The 21,148-nt window shown below is 45.5% G+C and overlaps 1 protein-coding gene across 12 annotated transcripts in view; it reads left to right on the forward strand.

The window, feature by feature from the left end:
- The window catches only part of rgs3a (regulator of G protein signaling 3a), an 80,088-nt gene that overhangs the window by 36,798 nt on the left and 22,142 nt on the right, over positions 1–21,148 (forward strand). For 8 of the 12 annotated variants that reach the window (XM_029168493.3, XM_055513387.1, XM_041073048.1 and 5 more), the window contains one exon: positions 9,249–9,383. In XM_029168493.3, coding sequence (XP_029024326.1) covers positions 9,249–9,383 — 135 coding nt within the window. Of the gene's footprint in view, positions 1–2,968; positions 3,144–9,248; positions 9,384–15,568; positions 15,946–17,799; positions 17,950–21,148 lie in introns of those variants that run through there. The other 4 variants (XM_029168486.3, XM_029168487.3, XM_029168488.3 and 1 more) reach the window with 4 other exon arrangements.

Consider the following 21,148-nt stretch of genomic DNA (forward strand, 5'->3'; position numbering starts at 1 on the left):
GACCAAAACTGCCGGTTTCATCGTTCTTTAAATGTTGCTGTACGTTACGTATTCAGCACTTCGCTGCATCGCGCTCTCCATCCTTGATCCAACTTCAAATGCTCCCAGGAGCCGCTTGATTCTTATGCTGTGGACACACGTTCACAGCGTTTGATAATCGGCCACTAACACCTCCAGATCATCTGGCAAAGCATAAAAACAGCCTGTGACCTGCTACAGCTACCGGATGAGCGGCCGCCACCCTGTAAAGGTAGATGCTTAGCGGAGTGGAAAATTTCAGTTGTATACTCAACATAATGAGGCATTCAGACTACAAACAAAAAAGTGCTGGGCTCCGTGGTTTCAGCTGGAATCAAGACGATCCCTGTTGGCTGTGGACAGATTGTTGCTGTCCCAGCCTATTTGCATGAAGGTGAGCATTTCTCCACTCGCGCGGCGGCGTTAGTAGCTGAAGTTCAGGTTGAACCAACAGAAACCGCAGCTTTTCCGTGCAGCTTTTCACCTCTTGTCAACACACAAAGATGAAAAACCGCGGGCCCGTCGACGTGCGGGCGTCTTTTTCTCGGGTGCCTCAGGTCGGGGCCGTCACGAACGCAGCAGCAGCATTAGTCATACCTGTCAGCGTTGGTGAATAAGAGGCTCCTGTAGTTATTGCTACCAACTCCCTCTTGGTGGCTGGGACACCTGTGGAAGCAGTGTGGGACCAGGAGTGAGTTAGTGTGAAGCCTAATGTGCGTTACACATTTCTAAAAAACCTTCACACTGGTTTTAAAGCTCTCTATTTACGACATGGATTCGTGTCCATACGTCACGAATCCATGGACAGTGACGCATCACTGTAGAAACAAACCCTCTGTTCCTCTTTGTGTCTTGGGAATATCTGTATATGAAACCACAGCTATTTAAAGGCCGAGGCGTGTCTGAGAATTGATTGCTGCATGAGCCCACTGGGAAGCTGCTGCCTCCATTTTTCTTTCTTACCTTATTTTCATCTGTTGGGCCGTTTGTTCCAGCTGCAGATGTCTTCTCGCCCTTAATCTTTTTTTACCCGGCGCCTAACTAAACCCCGAACCCTCGTGCCGCAGGCGCCCGCGCAAGAAATAGTGTGACGGCGCTATTTTCTGCTTTGAAATGTGCTGCAAAACCTCATTAGCAGCTTATGAATCTTTTAGAGAACCCTTTTTTTCCAGATATTCCAGACAGATTGAGAGAGACCTGATATCTGTCCCACAGGCTGGAAAAGAGGAAGGAAAAGGCTCCAATATTATTCACTGGATCCAATTAGGCAGCATATATAAATAGCAGCACTTACGTAAGACAGCACAGGAGCGACACAGAGACTGAGGGAAGTTAGCGGCAGACTTTAGACATGTGAGAACTCTTTACGATTATTGCGTCAGCTCTCGTGCTTTTCTTTTATTCCTCCTGTTTATATTTTGTAAATTCTTCTTTAGTTTTCCCCGCGCGGCTCTTTGTTACCTGTGGCTCAGAGATGTCATAAATGCCACATATGAACAAACACATTTCCAATTACTGTTATGGAGCAGCGGGGCCCGTTGACAGCTTGACACCTTGGGCTTGAAAAGAGCGATTGGTTCACCGGGCAACGGCCGTCGGCTGAGGCAACCTTGTAACGGTGCTCCCAAAAATACCAAACCGGCGCCGATTATGTGACACGAGACAGACAAGCAGACAGGGAGAGACACAGCAAAGAGACTGAGTGTGTGTGTGTGTGTGTGTGTCTGCTTGTTTGCAGTTAAGATTTACTCGCCTCAGCCTTCCCCTGTCAGACTCCCTCCTCCATCGCACCCTATCAGATCAACCACACACAGCCTCGCGTCACACACATACGCAAAGTGTGCAGTCGTCTGTAGTCGACACACCTGTCAGCAGTTCAAACCGAAGCTCCTCGTGGAGTTCGCTCCTCCTCAAGCTCTCGTCTCTGTAAAGCAAACACTTTCTAGTCTGTAATTTACCACATTCTATTTATGAGGTGTAAACAAACAGTGTGCACATTTATGTTGAAGTTAGGAAAGACGTTGGGAAAGGAGAGGCCTGGACCAACCACCTCTAATAATCATACATCAACACAAAGAGACGTGTGTGTGTGTGTGTGTGTGTGTGTGTGTGTGTGTGTGTGTGTGTGTGTGTGTGTGTGTGTGTGTGTGTATGTGTTTTTTTAGTCAACATTAGTTTTGTCGTGTAGTCTTTCCCCTCATGGCGGAGTCTCTTTGTGTCTCTTTCTATCAGTCAGAAGTCAGAAAATGCTGGACGTATAAAAGGAAACAAAGAAAAGATTGTAACATGTATGTTTATGTACATATAAAAGACGAACCCAAAGAATCCATTTCCAAAACTGGAAATTTGCTGTGATTCCCAGAGGATCACACAGCAGCATATGTGGAATCTATCACCACATACTGCTTTTCCCAGCTGACCCATTCATTATGTGACTTCCCTGCTCCTCATCACAGTGAAGCACTTTGTCTCCAACACCAGCGAATGCAAAGAGTTGCTGTTGTATAACCTCCACTAGTTTTTATTTTGAAGGTGACTAGATACTTTCCTTCTGCAGAAGTAATAACCACAGTAATAACTTATTTTGTTGTCACTGTAATTATACTTCTGTTTCTTTCTTTTTGTAAACGTTCAATCTCTCACGCTGTCATCGTCCGCTCTCCTTCCTTTGTCTGCTCCTGTCCTTCTCCATAGCTGGAGGTCATCCTATTTTAGTCCTTGCTCAAAACAGAACTGATCTAACCCAGATTTATCCCAGAAAGGAACGTGTGTGTGTGTGTGTGTGTGTGTGTGTGTGTGTGTGTGTGTGTGTGTGTATGTGTGTGGGAGAGAAAGAGAGAGAGAGAGAGAGAGAGGAGGTTTGCAGTTGCGCTCTAGAAAGTTGTAAGTGTGTCAGCGACGCAGGATCCTGGAGAGGAAGCGGGACGTATGGTGCAGGTAAACCAAACACCCAGAGAACAAGGAGAGACACTGTGCGAGATCATTGATTGTGAAGTGGAGAAGTGGAGAGCATCAGGGCCACCACAGTCTCTATGGGTAACCTGGCCGACAGGGTCGGGCCCAAAAGGTGGTTTGTCAGAGAGGCGAGCTCGCTTCAGCAGCACCTGCTATTTGACAGTGGAGATGTAAGTGCTACTGACTGACTGTTCTGTTCAAGAACATTCAAATGTGCGGAGAGGGGGATTTGTACTGCGCTCATGTGTTGCTACAGTAAATTGCATGAAATGGCAAGGATAGAAACCATTGTGACTCAGTTGTTCGATGACTTGATAGTTGCTTCTTGCTACTACTTTCTTAAAAGCAGTGATAAACGTAACAGGTTAATCTTCACTATTGTTATATTGCACAGTCACCGTTATTATACTGTAGCGTGCATGTAAATGTGGTAATGGCTTCCACTAGTGAGCCTGAGAGCTTCAGGAGCACTATTTCCCAGAAATGCTTATTAGGATCTAATTGGCACAATGCAGTCGTCACTGATGACCGAAAGCTGCTGAATAATCACCACAGCAGCAACACGTCTGTATCACATTTAAATCAGCTCACCACTGTGTTTGCAGGCATGATGCACATTTGCTGTGGCATTTGAGCTTATTGGTTTTATTGGTAGTCGCGTTTTTGCACACCTGAAGCCCCATGGAGGTTGTTTTGATTGAGAAAAACGCGGGGAGCGGAGAGAGACGCCGCCAAACTGGGTGAAATCACAGTGTGAGGATCTGCGTGCATAGGCCCAAGAGCTCAGTCAGCTGAACAGGAGTTCATTCCTGCTGGAGGTTCGTAGCGTTAGGCGTCCGATTGTTCCCGTCCATGCGATTAGATGGTGTCGGAGGATATACCGTAGAGTTTAAATGCTTCCTGCGTTGCCCTCATGCATATGCATTTTTCTGGCCGCCATTACCTGCATGACAGCCCGGCTGTTGCCTGCAGTCTGAAGGCAGGCCAAGAGCTCTCGTCAGCAAAATGCTTCTTTTATGGTGGCTATCCATAACGTGGCCGGGACAGGACCCGCCTCTCTGGGGCCTAATTCCACCAACATGTGCCCTCTCTGCTCTGTTTGCTCTAGCTGAGTCACATCTTAAAGTGTCCTTTGCTTTTTTACTGATTTAATGCACCGGTGCTGCAGTGACAGTGGCTATACGTCTAAATATAATCAAGGCCTCCGTTTCAGACAAATTGGCACACAGAGATCTATTATCATCAGCGGTGCTGATGATAAAAGTGTTCTCCTGAGCCGATCTGAGCGGAGGTTTATCCTCCTGGTGCATCAGGCAACTGGTGATCAGTGTCTCAGGCATCCATCAATTTTATGGGACTTTTATGAGGAGAAGTAATTTCCAAACACTAGTGTCATGCTTATGTAAGAATGTGGTACGCACTTAAGAGTAATTGTCATAATGGAAGTCAGGGGAAACTTCAATAGTCTTCCTTTAGGTTGTGTCATGTGCTCCTCATCCTCCCCAGTGGATACGAGGCGGCCTCGGGTCAAGGACTGCAGTTTACATGCTCTGCTCATGGCAGCGTTGTCTGTGCAAACCACAGCAGAGCGCCGAGCTGAAAACTAGACAAACAAACTAGAAATAGATGAAAGTGTGTGGGAAAACCACTTCAGAGGAAAATGCGTTCGCCGCTCTTTTTTTTGTGGAATCTAAAATATGCATCTGTTTGTGTGTGTTTTGTTGACAGTAATTTGCTCTTTCAGGCCACCATGTGTCTGAAAAATCAAAGTTTTTACGCAACCCAGCTTCCAGTGCTGCTTCCTGTTATGGGAAACCCAATCGCTGAGCGGGTTATGTTCTAGCGCAACTTCTTTAATGAATCAAAGAAGAGCTTTTATTAACAGAATCAAATCACAAGGATGTGGCGTCAGAGCTTGCGTCAGAGGTTGAACAAGAGCTGTTGTTTCTTATAATACACACTTGCTTTTCTTTAAATAGACACTGAGGTCTTTAACGTATGAGTTATGAGTGGAACGGTGGAACCTGAACCCCATGCTGTGACCTCACTCGACCTTCTCACGTAGCCATAAAACTGTCTTGCTCCAAGAAAAACTTGGCAAGACTGTAAGTAGTGTTTACGATTTACACTACATGTTTACAATGATAACACAAATGACCTTATGTTTGTTGTCTTATTTCGTCATGAAAACATTTTATTCCTGAGTTGGTTGTAAATGGCGATGATGAAACTCCCACCGTGGCAGGTGTGGTACAGTAATTGACTATTACAGTAGCTACCAGAAATAATTCGCTCTGCGCTGACAGACACTGTGGATGTTGACGTCTGCAGACCCAGAAGAGCAACTAACAAGGCTGTAATGTAAGTTCCCCAAATGAGGAACAAGAGAGAAATGAACAGGAAAAGACAGTTTAAGTGGCCACATCCACTGACATTAGTGAGGATATATTGGACCACTCTAAGTATATCCTCACCAGCTTTGCCGCTTTTGCATCATTAGCTTTTGTTTATGTGTCACTTTATTGGAAGCTATGAAGCTATTAAATGCTACAGTAAAGCCTCGCCGGTCGACTGTAGTAAAATGGGAAGGTAAAATGCTTCTACTACTGTACCAAGCTTTTGATTAAGTAGCAGGAACCGCGGCGATAGTTTTATTTTTAGTGACCTTAACTGTGATGGAATGACAAGAAATGCTGCAAATGAGTGACTCGAAGGGTCAGAGGCTTTTACAGGGAGCTGAAACACCGGGACTGATGGGATGTAAACTTTACATTTTATATTATACCACTATTGTGTCTTTTTTCTGAAAAGCAATTTTAGAAATGTGCATTAAAAACATCACACTACTATTATCAAGGCAGCAGTTATGTCTTGATTTAGACCGTTTTAGTGCCTTGTGGCTGCACTGGAGATACTTGTACTCATTTTATAGCACGGACCTTATGTGCTGTGCATGATGGGCCGATTTCACCTCTATGTGACTATGCACTAAAATAATAGAAATATGCTTCATATTTTTGCGAAGGGGGAAACATAACAAAACTTAGTATTTGTTTTGTAATTTAAGAGACACTATTTTTTTCCCACGTTATGGTGGAAAATTCCGATTCCACTGCCTTACAAAGACAATAACAGGACGCGTGACCCTTCAGCAATATTATGTGCATTAGCTGTCAGTGAAACCACGCTAACCTGTGCTAAAGCAGCTTAGGTGAGCCGTGTTGACAGCCGTCCAGTGACACACTGAAACCTCATCTTCCAGATGGCTTGGGGGAGGGCTTCATCCAGAGAGCACTTTAATCAATCTGATTAAGGGGAAATGCTGCCTGTATTTTTAGCCACTCCGCGGCGGACCAGTGGCCAGTCATTGAATTTTGTGTCATTAGCTCTCATGTTTATCTCATGGACAGGGGGATTTATGAAATGGGCAAACTCAAGTAGAAGAGTAAAGGAAACATTTGTTTTTTATAGCTAATACAGCTCTTGAGCTAATCGTTTTCTGAGCAGGAGGAATAATCACTCTATTATCCATACGATACGCGCTTCATTAATAACATCACTTGGCTGCTGAAAATGATAAATTACAGTCTGTCTTCAAAAGGGTAACTTCTCTTTCTGGGTTCACCAGCTGCACGGTGTTTAATGCCAAGGAGAAATATGACCTTAACATGAAAATCAGCCTTCACTGCATCCTCTCCTCACAATCCATATGCTGAAGATGATTTATGCTCTTGAAGGTACTTACTCACAGTACCCCAATGAGAGTCAAGCCTACTGTACACCACATAAAAACCCGATTTAAACTGAGAGACAGCTGTTTGCTGGAGCCTACATTATAGAAAACTCCAGCCCGGACGCTTCCTGATGAAAATATGTGCTCTGCAAACAGCTGTAAGCAGTTTGCTGGCATGATTATTTCAATGGTAATGTTAAACAAAGAGCAATGAACCCTATTAATGTACTCTCTTTATATATACTGTATAAATTATCTATACACAATATGAGCATAATGTTGTGTACTGTGTAGTTTACACTTTGTGCCTCATGTTTACACACCAACGCTGTGTCAACACACACACTTCCTGTCCTTGACTGATTAGAGATTCAAGCCCTCCTGCACCTCTGGGACCCGTTCTCCTGACCTTGCTCTGTCTAATGAAGCGCTGCAACCCTGCTGGTGGCTTTTTTTTTTTGCTGTTGTCTTAATTATTATATCTATGTAGCCACAGTGGAGCGTCCCACAGGAGAAGCAAAGTGAAATTAAAGCACCAGATGTGGGCAGAACATAGTAAAGAGTAGTGGATCCGGGATTATTTTATTTTATGCATGACACTTGTTTATTTTCCACTTCAGTGTTCAGTGCTCTCTGACTTGTATGTCACATTCTAACCTTAGTTGCTAGTTGTTTATGTGTGTGTGCGTGTGCTTGCGTGTGCGTGCGTGTGTGCATGAGCGAGCCTTAATACGTCTCTGCGGCACAATTACAGACTTAGATTCAGTCCAAATGATGGATATCAAAAAAAATCAACATTGATTTCTGTCTGCTCTGAAAAAGCCCCTGTTTCATCATCTTATGCAATTGAAAACAGTCAGACACAATTTCATAAAAGCTTTTGTTCTGTAACCTGCCTTTCTTCTTTGTTTTTTTTTTCTGCCTTTGACCTTAAAAAAAGTGTTTTTGTCTCTTATTGTAACCCACGTGCTTGTTATTTTGCTTGTGTTTCCTGTGTTCATGTTCTCTAAATGTTCTTGCATAAAAAATATATATATATTAACAAAAAAAATTGGAGGATTAAGGAGGACAAAAATTACAGACCAATATTTTTTTTACAGTACATTTCTTGCTGCCTACAAATAAAACAATATTGATATTCCTGCCATTAATGCAGCATTAATGTCACTAACAATATCAAAGCTTTAACCAAACCTCGATGGCAGCATCCCCATCTTGGCCAGAACTGACTGACTGAGACTGAAAAAGACAGCTGGTCCTTAAGATGGCAACCCAGCGAGGCATTCAAACCACATGGAACGACAACATCATGACTCTCCACTGACCAGTACAGTGAGCGTCAAGGAAAGCCCCGAGGACTTCAATCAATCTCTGTAGACTTGCACAAAATGGGGAAAAAATCCTATTTATAGTCTGAGTCTTGCCTAAAAATGTCAGGACAATGTTTTTCCCCGGCACCACCGGAAGCAGAACAACCAAGGTAGATGGAAATTAAATTGGAATGGAGAGAAATAGATACATTACAGCGCAAACGTAATTGAAAAGTGGACTTCGCTGTCAGATAAATAACACAAGTGACACTAAAGGTGAAGGAAAGGAGAAATAGAAGTATTCGAGGTGTGAAATGTGAAGGAACTAAAACTTTGCATGTTTAAAGTACGTTTCAGCAACCGTTTGAAACAATTGCATCACTGAAAGTAAACTGAACGTTTTCCATTCAGCCTTTAAATACTTCAGCTGCAGACAGGACATGACACCGCTAACTGGCACAGAGTGTTCCTATTCTAGATAATATACCCCCATTCATTCTCCTAAACTTTTTAAAAGGAAACAATTTCCACATTAGGATCTGGAGCAAAAAACAAATGAATAATTTGTCTTTTACTAAAGATTTATTCTGGACTTTGGAAGATTCTGGGTGTCCTGCGGTGTCAGCTGAGAGGCATTAACCTTTAAAGTTAAAATCTATTCACTAATCTCTAGCAACTAACTAACTGAATTAATTGTTAAATATTTATTGACATCTAATACTAAGTGTATTGATTTTTGCCCATTTAGCAGCAGCATCTTGCCGTTGGTCACAGAGTCGTTTCGTCAGCATATCAAATTCTGCCCAAAGTCGATAGTGGCTGTTATCTAATTTCACTAATGCAGGCTTTTCTCTACCTAGAAGCCTGTGCCTGTTTGGAGTCCCCAAGAAAAGTGGCACCGTGGAAACGAAGTAGTGAAAAAAAAAAAAAAACAGGCAAAGAGCAAATACTACATAAAACTGTAGTGTCAGTAACGGCTACATGCATATACACTACATACACAAAGCTCTAACATCTGTGATGCTGTGAAGGAATGAGGACTTCTGTCATATTAAAATTAAAAAGCTCATCTTCTGCATTTAAATGTTATTGCATTTTTTATAGTCAGAATTTGAACTGCTACATATAATATTAGCAGACGATAGACGCCTCATTGCCTCTCTCCCTCTCTCTCTCCCTCTCTCTCTCCCTCTCTCTCTCTCTCTCTCTCTCTCTCTCTCTCCCCCCCTCAGAAGTGTGACTGCCTGCTCAGCCTGGAAGCCTATTCAGCGGACCAGAAGCGTCGCGTGTGTCAGTGCCTGAAGGACAACATTGACAAGCAGCTCCAGCTTCACAGGAGGGAGCCTGTCGTTCCGCATTTTGACCAGGTAAGACACACACGCACACACACACACACACACACACACACACACACACACACACACACACACACACACACACACACACACACACACACGCTCTCTCCCTTCCTCTGCTGGGGCCAAAGACGCGTCCGTAAACACATGAGCACATGGCAGCGCATATATTTGTGCATACCCCCTCACAGATGCCATGTGAGCACCGCGCACTCACAGGCATAAGTACACACTGGTTCAGTCAGCGTGTGATGCTGCTCCACTTTGTGTAGCTCTTAGATTTGTTGGCCAACTTCTATTTGCTTCGCTTTAAGCGGCGTCTGAAGCGTCGCTCTGCTCCGTGCAGTTATTCAGGTGAGCGAGTACAGTGAAGGTTTCATGTGTATTCAAGCGCATCCAGTGTTGTCAGCTGGGCTCATTTATTAGTTGTGATGGCTCAAGATGCTAACACTGGGCAGAGTGCTGGATCCTGGGAGCTTTTTCCTTAGCATGACAGTGGTGATTCATAAACTCTACATATTCATGGAACAGCTGGTTACGTTCTAAAGGATTTCAGTTGGTTTGTTTTGCCTTTTGGTTGCGTTTCTGCTAGATTTTTGCAACAGAATACTTATAGTTATTTATATATCTATTTATATATCTAGTGTAGAAGCATGTCTGGTCTCCATGTCAATCTGCTTTTGGTCTCCGTTAGCTGCTGAGGAAAATAGTCCGTAGGGCTGAACGTGGGACCGTCCACCCTCTCACCACTGACTATGTTCCTGTTTTCGTGCTGCACAGGTCGTGGCATGTTTTTAGTTTAATCAGAGTCCTGTTTTATGTAGGGATGCACTGTTTGGAGTTTTCTCCAAACAACACGAATGTAAATACTCACTGGACTCTGACGGTCCTGCTGGCGAAGCTGCGAGTGAGACGAATGAGGCCCAGTTCAGTCATTTCAAGTATTATCTGGAGAAATCTACTCAAAGTGCCTTTCAGTGCCAGGTTCTCTAAACGCAATTTGGGGAGTTTTATGTAAAAGCTGTGCAAATGATTTCTCTAAATCCCATGAAGCAGTCTGGGAGGGGTTAATATAATTTGTTTGTTATCGTCAATAATATTTCCATAATGTCTTTTGCCACCATTCCGCTGATGCTTTTTCCGAGTTCATTTCATTTTGATGAAACGGCGATGACAGTTTGAGCTTCGCTGACACACCTGTTGTACATTAAGGCTTCATTTCATCAGCACATGAAAGAGACAAAGGGAAAGGACGAGTCGACGGTGTTTCATTCCTCTCTCTCTCTCTCTCTCTCTCTCTCTGCGCGTGTGCACGGACGCGTGCATGTGTGTGCGTTTTCACTCACACGGTTCATCGGAAACGATTCAGGATGAGACCTGATTACCCAGAAATGTAAATGACCCAGAACTTGGCCTGTATTTAAATACGGCCCAACGTCTGTGATACTTCAGAGTCAACTTTTTCACTCTGTTTTTGCAATAATGCACAATTTGTATCATCTCATTAAAAAAAAGATGGGAGTTGCAACCATTGCTCTTTTGTCTCTTTCCCCTCGTGATTGGTTTCAATTAAGTGCATGAACGAACACATTTACACACACACTGCAGTGGTCAATACTGCATAACAAAACAGCAAAGTCATGGAGGCCTAGTGCATTGATCAGTGGAGACACAGTAGAATTTAACCCTAAAATGGGAACTAATGCATCTTGTTAAAAATGTCTTTGTTAGTTTTAAAACATATGATGATGCAGGTTTTGCATTCCACCCTGCTCTCATCTTTCCCACCAACGTTCCCTGTGTGCTTGTTAGAACCTTTTACTGTAATCTGCTACAGTAAATGGAAATCTGCCCGTTATCCCGAAGGCGGGGGAATACATGCTTAATCACAACATTTTACATCTAGACAAATTAGTTCACTTTTGATTGCATTTCTCCAGTGTACCTTAGAGGCAAATAGTTTGTATTCAGTCGATTCCAAATGTGTTTAATTATGTGCAAATCCACCGTGTGAAGTGCAGGGAGAAGGAAGCCTTTGTTGTATCCTGATGAAGTCTCATGTGAATTCCACCAGACATGTTGGAGAGCAGGAAAAGTCCTGTTGTATACAGACATACGCACATCATAGCACTCGTTAACAGAAATCAATGCTTTTATTCTCGCTCTGTGCTCTAGTTTGTATTATAAAGATTTTAAACATACCAGAGAATCCATATTTGCTATAATCAGATGATTTGTGTCTCATCCTGACTGCAGTCAACATCAAAACCTATGCTGTTAACATGGTTCTGTGATGCGCTGTGTTGCCCTTTCCAGTGAGGAAGAACTGTCGAAAAAGGAGCTTTAGAAAATTGCCCTTTGAATCGCATATTTCCCTGGTGTCAGAGGCTGCGTTTGTGCCTCATTCACAAAGCCGAGCAAATCCACACTCAGCTGAATCATGCACTTTACTTAAGAGTTGCGCTCAAGTGATCGGAGGGCGCCGGAGCCACTCGAGGCGGAGGACACACACTGTCCACATCACACCCATTGTATCTGCTGCCATTTACTGGGTCCATTCATGTTTCCCCAGCAAACCGGGTCACGATGTTGATCTCAGCAGCTGTCCCAGTTCCTCCCAGTTCCTCCCAGTTCCTCCCAGCTCCGCCCGGTCCCTGAGCTCTTTTGGACTTGAGCCCTTCTTTTTTTTTTTTTTACTAGGAGAATCTTTAATCCTCCAGTCCTTCGGAGAGTTGAGCATTTCTGTTTCATGTGCAGCTCAATTAAAAATTCACAGATGTTAAATGGGGGATTTGGGGCAAAATTTTGTGATGACTAATCTCAGTGTGAAAAACAAATGCCTCTGTCTGTCAGATCGGAGCCATGACCGAAATACACCGAAAATAGGCTGACGTGAAATTGGCAGCAAAAACATTACTGTCAAGACTTAATTGCTAACTATGGCAGCGTCTCCCTAAGTTGCTCATTAATGCCTGGAAATCGTATAGAAACGAATACTTTGATGCAGCGCTCTGAGATACAGAGTTACAGGCATTTAAAACCTCCGAGCTCCGTCCTTGGAAAGCTTCCGGTGCATTCTTGCCTGGGCAGCGTTAGCCACTAAGCTGCTGGGAAAATAAATTTGTTCAGCTGCACACGCACACGTGCACTGTTAGCATTGGACGAGCAACGGCGGGGCCTGTGTCCGCGTCAGCGGGGAAAACGCGAATTATCTGCAGCAAAGGTCCCATAAATTGACTTCACCGCAACATCAGCAGTGAATAAAAGATGCCTGCTGCGGGGTTTGGAGTGGGCTCGTTCTGTTCTGTGTTCTGGCTGCTCATGACACATTTATGAGAATCTGCTTCAGCTGCTAAAATTATTTTAATACTGCGTCTGTTTTAGGATGCGGCGTGACCTCCCCCCCCCCCCCCCCCCCCCCCATGACAATACAGGCGGCGTTGCTCCCTTCGTGCCTCTGCTTTCCTTCCAACCACCACGTCCGCCTGCCTCAGCCAGTCAAGTACAGCCAGCGATCAATGATACATGACACAGATAGGAAGTGTCAGTGAATATGCAGCTCACGCTAGCGGCGCACGCTGCATGTCAAGCAGGATTGCACCACATATGCTGAAATTTGTGCGTGTTACTTATCAGAAAACCATGTAATTGACGCCTTGAGTGTCTCTGAAGACGCCTCGACAGCGTCAGGCTGTCAGGATCTGCCTCCGTCCTCCTGGATTTCTCACCGCTGCACGTCCGCTCTGGAGCCGAGCAGGAGGTACCTGCACGTCCGGCGCCGCTCTGCCTCGTCTGGCTCAGGCTGCGTGACGCATCCCATGTGCAGCGTCCATGACGCTGTTACACTTGACACGGACTCGTTGACTTCACCAGGAGCAGCAGTTCTGCAAGTCACTGGCCACAAGTTCTTTGAGAAAGTTTCCTCCTGTGTAGAGGTGAGGACGGTTGAAGACGCAACACAGTGGTTTTGGGCAAAAACTCTGCAAAACTCCTACTGTAAATTAGTGAGACTTTAGGCCCAAACTGCTGCCGAAATCTAACCTGGCTTGTTGTAAAGCAATGAATGGGCCACGTTACACTACGTACACATAGCCCGACATTGACACGATTTGGAGAAAACTCCAAACTGTAAATAAAAGATGACAAAAGCTGAAGCAGAAGGTTTGTCACCCGCTGAGAAAGAGTGTGATTTGGACTGAACTGGACAGGTTCTGTGCGATGTACAGTATAACATGACAGGGACTCATCACAGATTGAACAAGGCCCCCGGTCTTCTTCGCACGACGAGGGGGACAGACAGGGAGACGCCCGTGAGGTGATGGACGGCAGTGACGAGGCAGTGACGGGTTTGTCAGGACGAGGACGCGCTCCCTGAGGTCCCGCAGGGCAGCGACAGGGGCCCACGTGAGGAGCAGGCTAACAAGGAGCGGAGGGGAAGGTGTGTGAGCGCTGACAGGTTTCCCACCGGAGCGAGCCCACACATGAAGTGGTAGAATAGAAACCCGTACATTAAGGATGTCCTGAGTTTAATCAGCGGCCATTAAGGATTATTGACTAAGAATCAGGATTGCAGAGATGCAAAGGACGAGCTTGCTTTTGCTGCAACACACGCTTTTTCCACGTCGCCGTCTGTAATTAGACAAGTTCCACTTGTCGTCTCGCCTCTTGACACACGCGTCTGCGCACGTGCGCGTCCGCGTGCGCGCGCACACGCCCGCCACACACCAGCGGCAGCGCCGGTTATTTTTGGGCCGCGTGACATTCGGATTTAGCGCCGGGTCCAAACCGAGCAGATACGAGGAGCAACGCGGTAAAGTTGGATCGCAGTCGTGTTACTTCTGCGTCTTCCTTTTCAAACACAGTTTGCGTTTCTAAATGTCAGAGACAATTATTTCGAATGCCAGAGATAATTATTCAACATGCTCAGTGTTTTTTGGTGTTTTACCACAGAAGGATGAGAGTTGGTCCCATTTTGCTTTCGGAGCCTTACATTAGCACAGAGGGATGTGAGAGGTTAAGCATCTCTGCCTCGTTGTTGAATGGATGAAGAGCAGTTTGGACGTGTCAGTGATTTCATTTCTGCCCTGACCTCCTTCTTTTGTATCATTGTAGTGTGTTGTCATGTGCACGTTTACTATCTTTCACCTTGCCTCTGTATCGTTAACACTCTGCTGCTGCTGCTACTCCTCCGTGTCTCTGTGAGCTGCACACACAGCCTTTTTTATTGTGGCCTCTGTGATTAATTCCCCGCTCTGTCTTGAAACATTAATGATTTTCCTCTGATGGAGTGGTGTTTGGCTTTATTTTAGCTCACCTTTAACTATTCATAACTGTTATATAACAGCAATTATGCATCCGCACAGGGGTGTATAGAAAAGCCTCCCAGACTCGATCCTGAGAAAGCGCAGCCGAGTGTGAAATTCATTTACTCGCAATATTAATTACGCACTAAAAAACGGCCTGCTCCGCTGAGCAGCAACGGAGCCGGGATAATAGTTTAATGTGCAAATAACAGGGGTCCTCTCAGCGCGAGCGCCGTCAAGATTTGGGCAAGTGTTGATAAGTTTGGAACACTTCTGCTTCCCTATTAGCGCGAGAGCGCTCCACTACAGCGAGCCTTTCAAATGTCAATCATTACTTTGTGCTCAACCTGCAAATCCTTCCCCCAGAATACCTTCAGCCGCAGACAGTCGGAGGCAGCAGACTGTGGCGCGTGATTGAGCCTGTTGAAAATAAGTATCCAAAAAGCCCATTACCTATTAGCACATTATATGATTAGATAAGGCCTGATGAATTGCTTACAGTGCTGCCCTCAGGTCTGATGCAGACACATGGTCACTGTAACAGGCCTAGCTGTGTGTGTGTGCGTGTGTGTGTGTGTGTGTGTGTGTGTGTGTGTGTGTGTGCGTGTGTGTGTGTGTTGGGGTCATGAAGTGCGCAAAGACACGGACCCTTAACATCCTGCTCTTTGAGAGGTTTTGATACAGCGCTTTGATTTGTGACAGAGCAACTTCTAAAAATAGCATCCACAGGGAGAGAAGGGGAGACGGAGAAAGAGAGAGGAGAGAAAAGACACTGGCTGCTTTGGTCTCCAGAGAATTAGTTGCATTTGATCTTTTCACAACCGTCACTCCCTTTGTGTGCTTAAAACGCCGTTCCTCCTTTTCCTTTCGCACCTCAGTCACTCCCCAAATCCATCAGCCTTTATTTTTATCCCCCCTCCCCACCACCTTCACCAAATCCCTCTTTGCCCCTGCCTCCCCTCCTCTTCCCATCCGCTCTCGCTGTCTCCCGCACACGTTGGCATGCACGTTATTCCGGAGCTCGGGGAAAGGCTGAGACTGCCACAACAGCAGCGTGAGAACGAGGAGGACGGAAGAAGCGCTGAGACGTCCAGCGAACGGACGAGGGAGGAGAAACAAACCCCGTATGGTCACGGAGGATTACCAGCCTGCCCCTGTTGGCGCCGCACACGTGTTGGTGTGTGGATGCACTGTTCCCCGGGACGCGTATCAGTTTGACACACTCGTAGGAGCGAGCGGGCACAGCAGCCGTCCACATGCCCGTGTCGAAGGTACCGTATGCGGCGCGAGGGTCCGACGGGACCCGGTCTCACCTCTGCAGGGGAGCGCGTCGGTTCTGATTGTTGGCATGTGTATTGTGTGCGACGTGAAGGTGTCACGGCGCGTGAGTGAGCAGCACTGCACCCAAACTGTCCGCTCATGGTTTTCTACGTGAAGTAGAAGCGTTTGCCCATGAATTAAAATCATAGAACTGGAACTTTATAAAGCATGGATTCATTGTTCTTCAACTTGTTGGGACATTTTGCTCCTGTCCATTTTTGTGCTTTGTGATGTTTGTGTGTTTTTCTCAATCTGTGTACAGTTAATTTGTTCAATTACTTGAGGTGAATATAGATAATATTGCAACGAGTGATCGACTCTGTTTTATGTCAGACTAGTTCACAATCGTGTCGCTACAACCGCGTAGAGCGACTGCAGCGGTGTGTGCGTTCCTGTGTCTCCCGCTTCTCAACGTCAAATGTCATTTGTCGCAGTGAGAAGATAAAGAATCAGTTTGTAAGAAACACTGAAGGGCTTTTAATACAAGAGTAGGTTGAGAGAGAGAAAGAGAAATGAGAGAGAGACCCCAGCAGCCACTCAAGCAGTGATTTGAGCCAAAAAATCCAGCCCAACGTTTAAAATATTGCATCTTATTTATTATGAGACATACATTTGAATCAGTGCTGCAGAAGTCATCTCTGTGGAGCAAGCTGGCGCTGAAATCAGCGCAGAGCGTGTGGCCCCGTGCTCCTGCAGGATGCATCTAGTGCTTCCTGGTCTGTTGAGGCATTGTTTGAATAAAACGGGTGCATTGATGTTACCCAAGTCAAGGTTATTGTGAGTGGCTGTGACTCAGTGCCGTTACACAGAGCACATGTCTATATATAGCCATACGGTGCATATCTGGAGTGACCCAGACAACAATAAAACAATAAAACTGTCACTGCACATCAGCCGCGGTTGAGTCACTTGACATATCATACACAGATAATCAGATTATGACATCCTCCATTTAATAAGAAAGTAGTGGATGTTTAGTTCGCTACTGTACCAGTGTGTGGCAGTACATTAATGCCCTAAGCTTATTAATCAGATCTTATTGGTTTTGTCCAGATGAAAAATGAGATTGACAGGAACTGCTGCCTCACAGACTCGTCTGCTCAGTGTCCAGTGAAATGGAACAAACGCCGTGCTCACAAGCAGAAAACGTCAGTAATGCAGTGTTGAAGATTTAATATTGGTCCCCGCGTCTTATACTGTACGCGATGCCTATTGTATGACATGTAGCCGCACTGTGTGTTTGAACTGGGCTTGTGTGTGTTTACAGCAGTTACGTCCATTGTGTGCTCTGTGCATCCGGTGGGACCTGGACGTAATGCCTTAATGTCCTCGCAGAGAAGCGGAGGGCGGAGGTGTTGTGCCGACACAAATAGACACAATCTATGTGCGCATACGTCACGCGATGTTTGCAGACACACATCTGCTATCGTGAGGGACATTATGGAGCGTTTAGTGGGTCCGCATCTCACACGCACGCACGCACACACACACACACACACACACACACACACACACACACACACACACACACACACACACACACACACACACACACACACACACACACACACACACACGTGCTGCTCTCTGAGCTCTTACCGCTCGGTCATCTCTTCTCATTAAATCTATCTCTTCCCTCTCCCTCCTTCCTTCTCACTTGTTTGTGCAGCTTGGGAGTCTACCTTCTTAGCCTCTTGGGCATTCTCTCTCTCTCTCTCTCTCTCTCTCTCTCTCTCTCTCTCTCTCTCTCTCTCTCTCTCTCTCTCTCTCTCTCTCTCTCCCTGTGTCTCTGCACAGTTCATTTGGCCTAGCCCACACTGACAGAATCACACACCAGCCCAGATAACCAGCCACAAGCACTCACACACCAGTTTGCCAGAGGAAGTAGGCCACTCTATTGGGGATGTGTCTCTGCCTTTAGTGGATTGTAACCTGGGACCGCTTCTTCTTGCCAGGTAGAGTTTTCATACTGCCATTTTCTCCGCGTCTCGTTCATAGGCTGCGTCGTTATTTGTGAGTGATCAACAGAGAGCTTTCATGCAAATGGATTTCATGGTGCTTTGGGGGAAAAAAGGGGATTTGAGTGTGGATTCATGCACTTAGTTTGAGTTGCTGGTATTTCGCTGCTGGGGAGGAGGGAGCGGTTTGGTCATACGGAGCGAGAGGTTGGAAATAAGATGTGGGGATGGGAGGAAAGATAGGAGAAGGCAATAGAGGCTTATTTATCCTGCGTCCATATGACTGGCTCAGGTGCTTTTCATATCCTCTCACTCTTTGTTTTTCATTTGTTTGTTTCCTGGTTTCCTCTTTAACTCCTTCCTCCCTTCCTCTCACAACTTTAATAGCTCTCCTTAATAGAACTGCATGCATTTCTATCTGTACTATCACCTACTTCTTAATAAGCAAGAGTTGCAGACACTTTTTTTTTCCTGAAAAGCAAATTGTTTACCTACCCCCTGCGGCGGCTTTATGTTGTGACACTGACATGATTTAGACCTGTGCACAGCTGGAGTGTCACGGGGTGAGAATCGGGGACACACAACTGCGGGGAGACGGCCATTAAGAAGACATACTCTATAGCATGTTACAGTAGAGTCAAGCTGAAAGTGATAGAGACAAGTGGGGAGTGCAAACAGAGGCACCAGAAGGGAAATAAACAACAGGAAGCGCACTGGGAAAATTGCCTTTCTCTTTTCCTCATTAGGGGAATTGTGGGGTTAGAGGGAGAATTAGATGCAGGGTGTGCGGCAGTGTGTTAGTGCCCGCTGATACACAAACAGGGGGATGATCAATACTACACTGAGCAAATGGTAGCTGGTGTTTGAAGGGACTTCAGGCTGCGCCAGTGAAATATTGGAGTTGGGGAAGTTGAAGTGACGTGTCTCACCTCACCTGCGCCTCCTCAGCCTTTCCTTTGTCCTTGATCAATAGCAGACGGTGTCGACGGCCCGTCCGTCTGCTGCACACACACAGTGGGATTTATCAGCCGGTCCCAGCTTGAACACACGGGCGGTTTGTGATGTGTTATAACCCGGGAAAAACAATGTCAGCACCGCGTGTTTGTCGCATAGACACGCGCGCGCATCGTGAAACAAAGGCAGATGCCTTTTTTTTTCCCCGTCACTCTTTCTTCCACGCAGACAAACACAGTGTGTGTACACACACACACACACACACACACACACACACACACACACTCGCACACAAGCGTCTCTCTCTGTTCGCCCGGCTAAGGCCTTCTCCAGCCGCTCTCACTGGTCACATTGTCTTCAGCTGCCTGGCGTCACGGGACGAGTTGCGTCAATGACATTTTCCCTCTGAACCCTCGGCTTCTATCAGTAATGCCTTTGCATTTCTCAGAGTGACACACACACACACACACACACACACACACACACACACACACACACACACACACACACACACACACACACACACACACACACACACACACACACACACACACACACACACACACAAGCATAAACCCAACCCCATCCTGGTGGAAGTGCCTCTTTGGCAGTGACAGGGCTTCAGTGCCCAGCTCCTACAATGCTGGTACCTGTGATGGAGGTAACCCTTGTGTGTGGAGACAACATTGCCATTGTTTTATCTTGTTTATACTTGACCCAAGCTCATGAAACACGCAAGCCAACACCTCCTCCAGCCTACCTGCCATAGGAGTTAATGCAGTTATTGAATCATTCAGATACAGATACAGTGGATGTAACATCTTGTCCTTTCACTTGTTCCTGTGCTCTTCGTCCCTCTGTGGACAGCTTTGACAGATAAACGACTATTACCGTCTCATCTCGCCTCTCGCTGCGAAATCGAGGGCAAAAGAGGCCAGTGCATCGCGTCGCATGTAATGAGGCCATTCAGAGATTGATCATCTATACGGTCCGGGCCCTTAATCAGTTATTGGGTTTACACAAAGAAATAATGCCTCTAAATCTTTAATCTGCAGATCAGATGTCTAATATATGTTTCGTTAGCATAGACATGCACAGATATGAACGGCATTCACATTAGTTATACACTTGGATTTTTGTTTTTTGTAGCAACAAACACATGGAGCAAATCCCACTTGTAGTATCTACTCTTATCTAATATAAGATTTTGAATGCAGGGCTTTGATTTACATTCAATAAACAGATTTAAAATTCTGTCTAGGGTAAATATGTTATCAGTTGGAGGTAGTTACCATCACCACAAAGTAATTAGAAATGAGGTAAGTGGGACAAACGCATTAGTAAATCCAAACCACAGGGTGGTTGCGCTGGTGCTTCTCAAAAAGGAATGCAGCGGATGATGTTCAGGAATCACTGGATCCTCAGTGAGCAGGAAATGTAGTGGAAATGGGAAAACATGTAGAGAAAAACCCGTGGTTGAAACATTTAGACCGCCGTCATCAGCCTGCTGAGTTTGTTCTACAACATTTATTACACATGGGCCGAAACTGGTGTGAAGCCAAAGGCATCGAACCTTCTTTTAATCTGTCAGAGTATTTCAGTCGTTTCTAAACAGGAGAACAATTTGTAAGAGTCTGACTAACTTTGATCCTGCTTCTTGTTCTCACTGTTTAATTACGTTTCCTCTGGGGGCCTGTACAAAGAGGACCACTTCTGTGACTCCACGTCCTTTGAAGAAATCAATCAAATCAATAGAACACAGTTAATATGGATGGATTATGTGCATCACTTATACATTGTACCAGCTAATTTGAGGAAGAGGAAGAAAGAGAAAGCTCATGCTTTTGTTTGGTTGTGGAAATGTTTAATCATGTGGATTTACACAGGCTGGAAGTGGATCTGGCGAGAGATGACCATGAGCGAGTTCATAGGTACATCTCCAGCTTTTGAGGATGCACAGCGCTGCTGCTCCCCTGGGTTGGGTCTCTGGTTGCCGCGGCAACCGTGGTGGCACAAGGTTCACCCGATCGTCTCCGTGCGTTCGTGTTTTTACTGTACGCGATGATGTTTGATGCTGTTTTACCAGCTCTAAACTGATGCTTTTAGCAGGTTGATCCAACTGCAGTTAGTTGCAGTAAAGTTCATCCGTGTGCGAACTGACTTCAGCGCCCTGAAATGGAATTCGGCGCGGCTCATTAGCTGGTGAAGGAGCATCATCATGCCTGCTGGCCTTCAATGTGAA

This window comes from Betta splendens, chromosome 12 (assembly GCF_900634795.4).
Source record: "Betta splendens chromosome 12, fBetSpl5.4, whole genome shotgun sequence".
Taxonomy (NCBI): domain Eukaryota; kingdom Metazoa; phylum Chordata; class Actinopteri; order Anabantiformes; family Osphronemidae; genus Betta; species Betta splendens.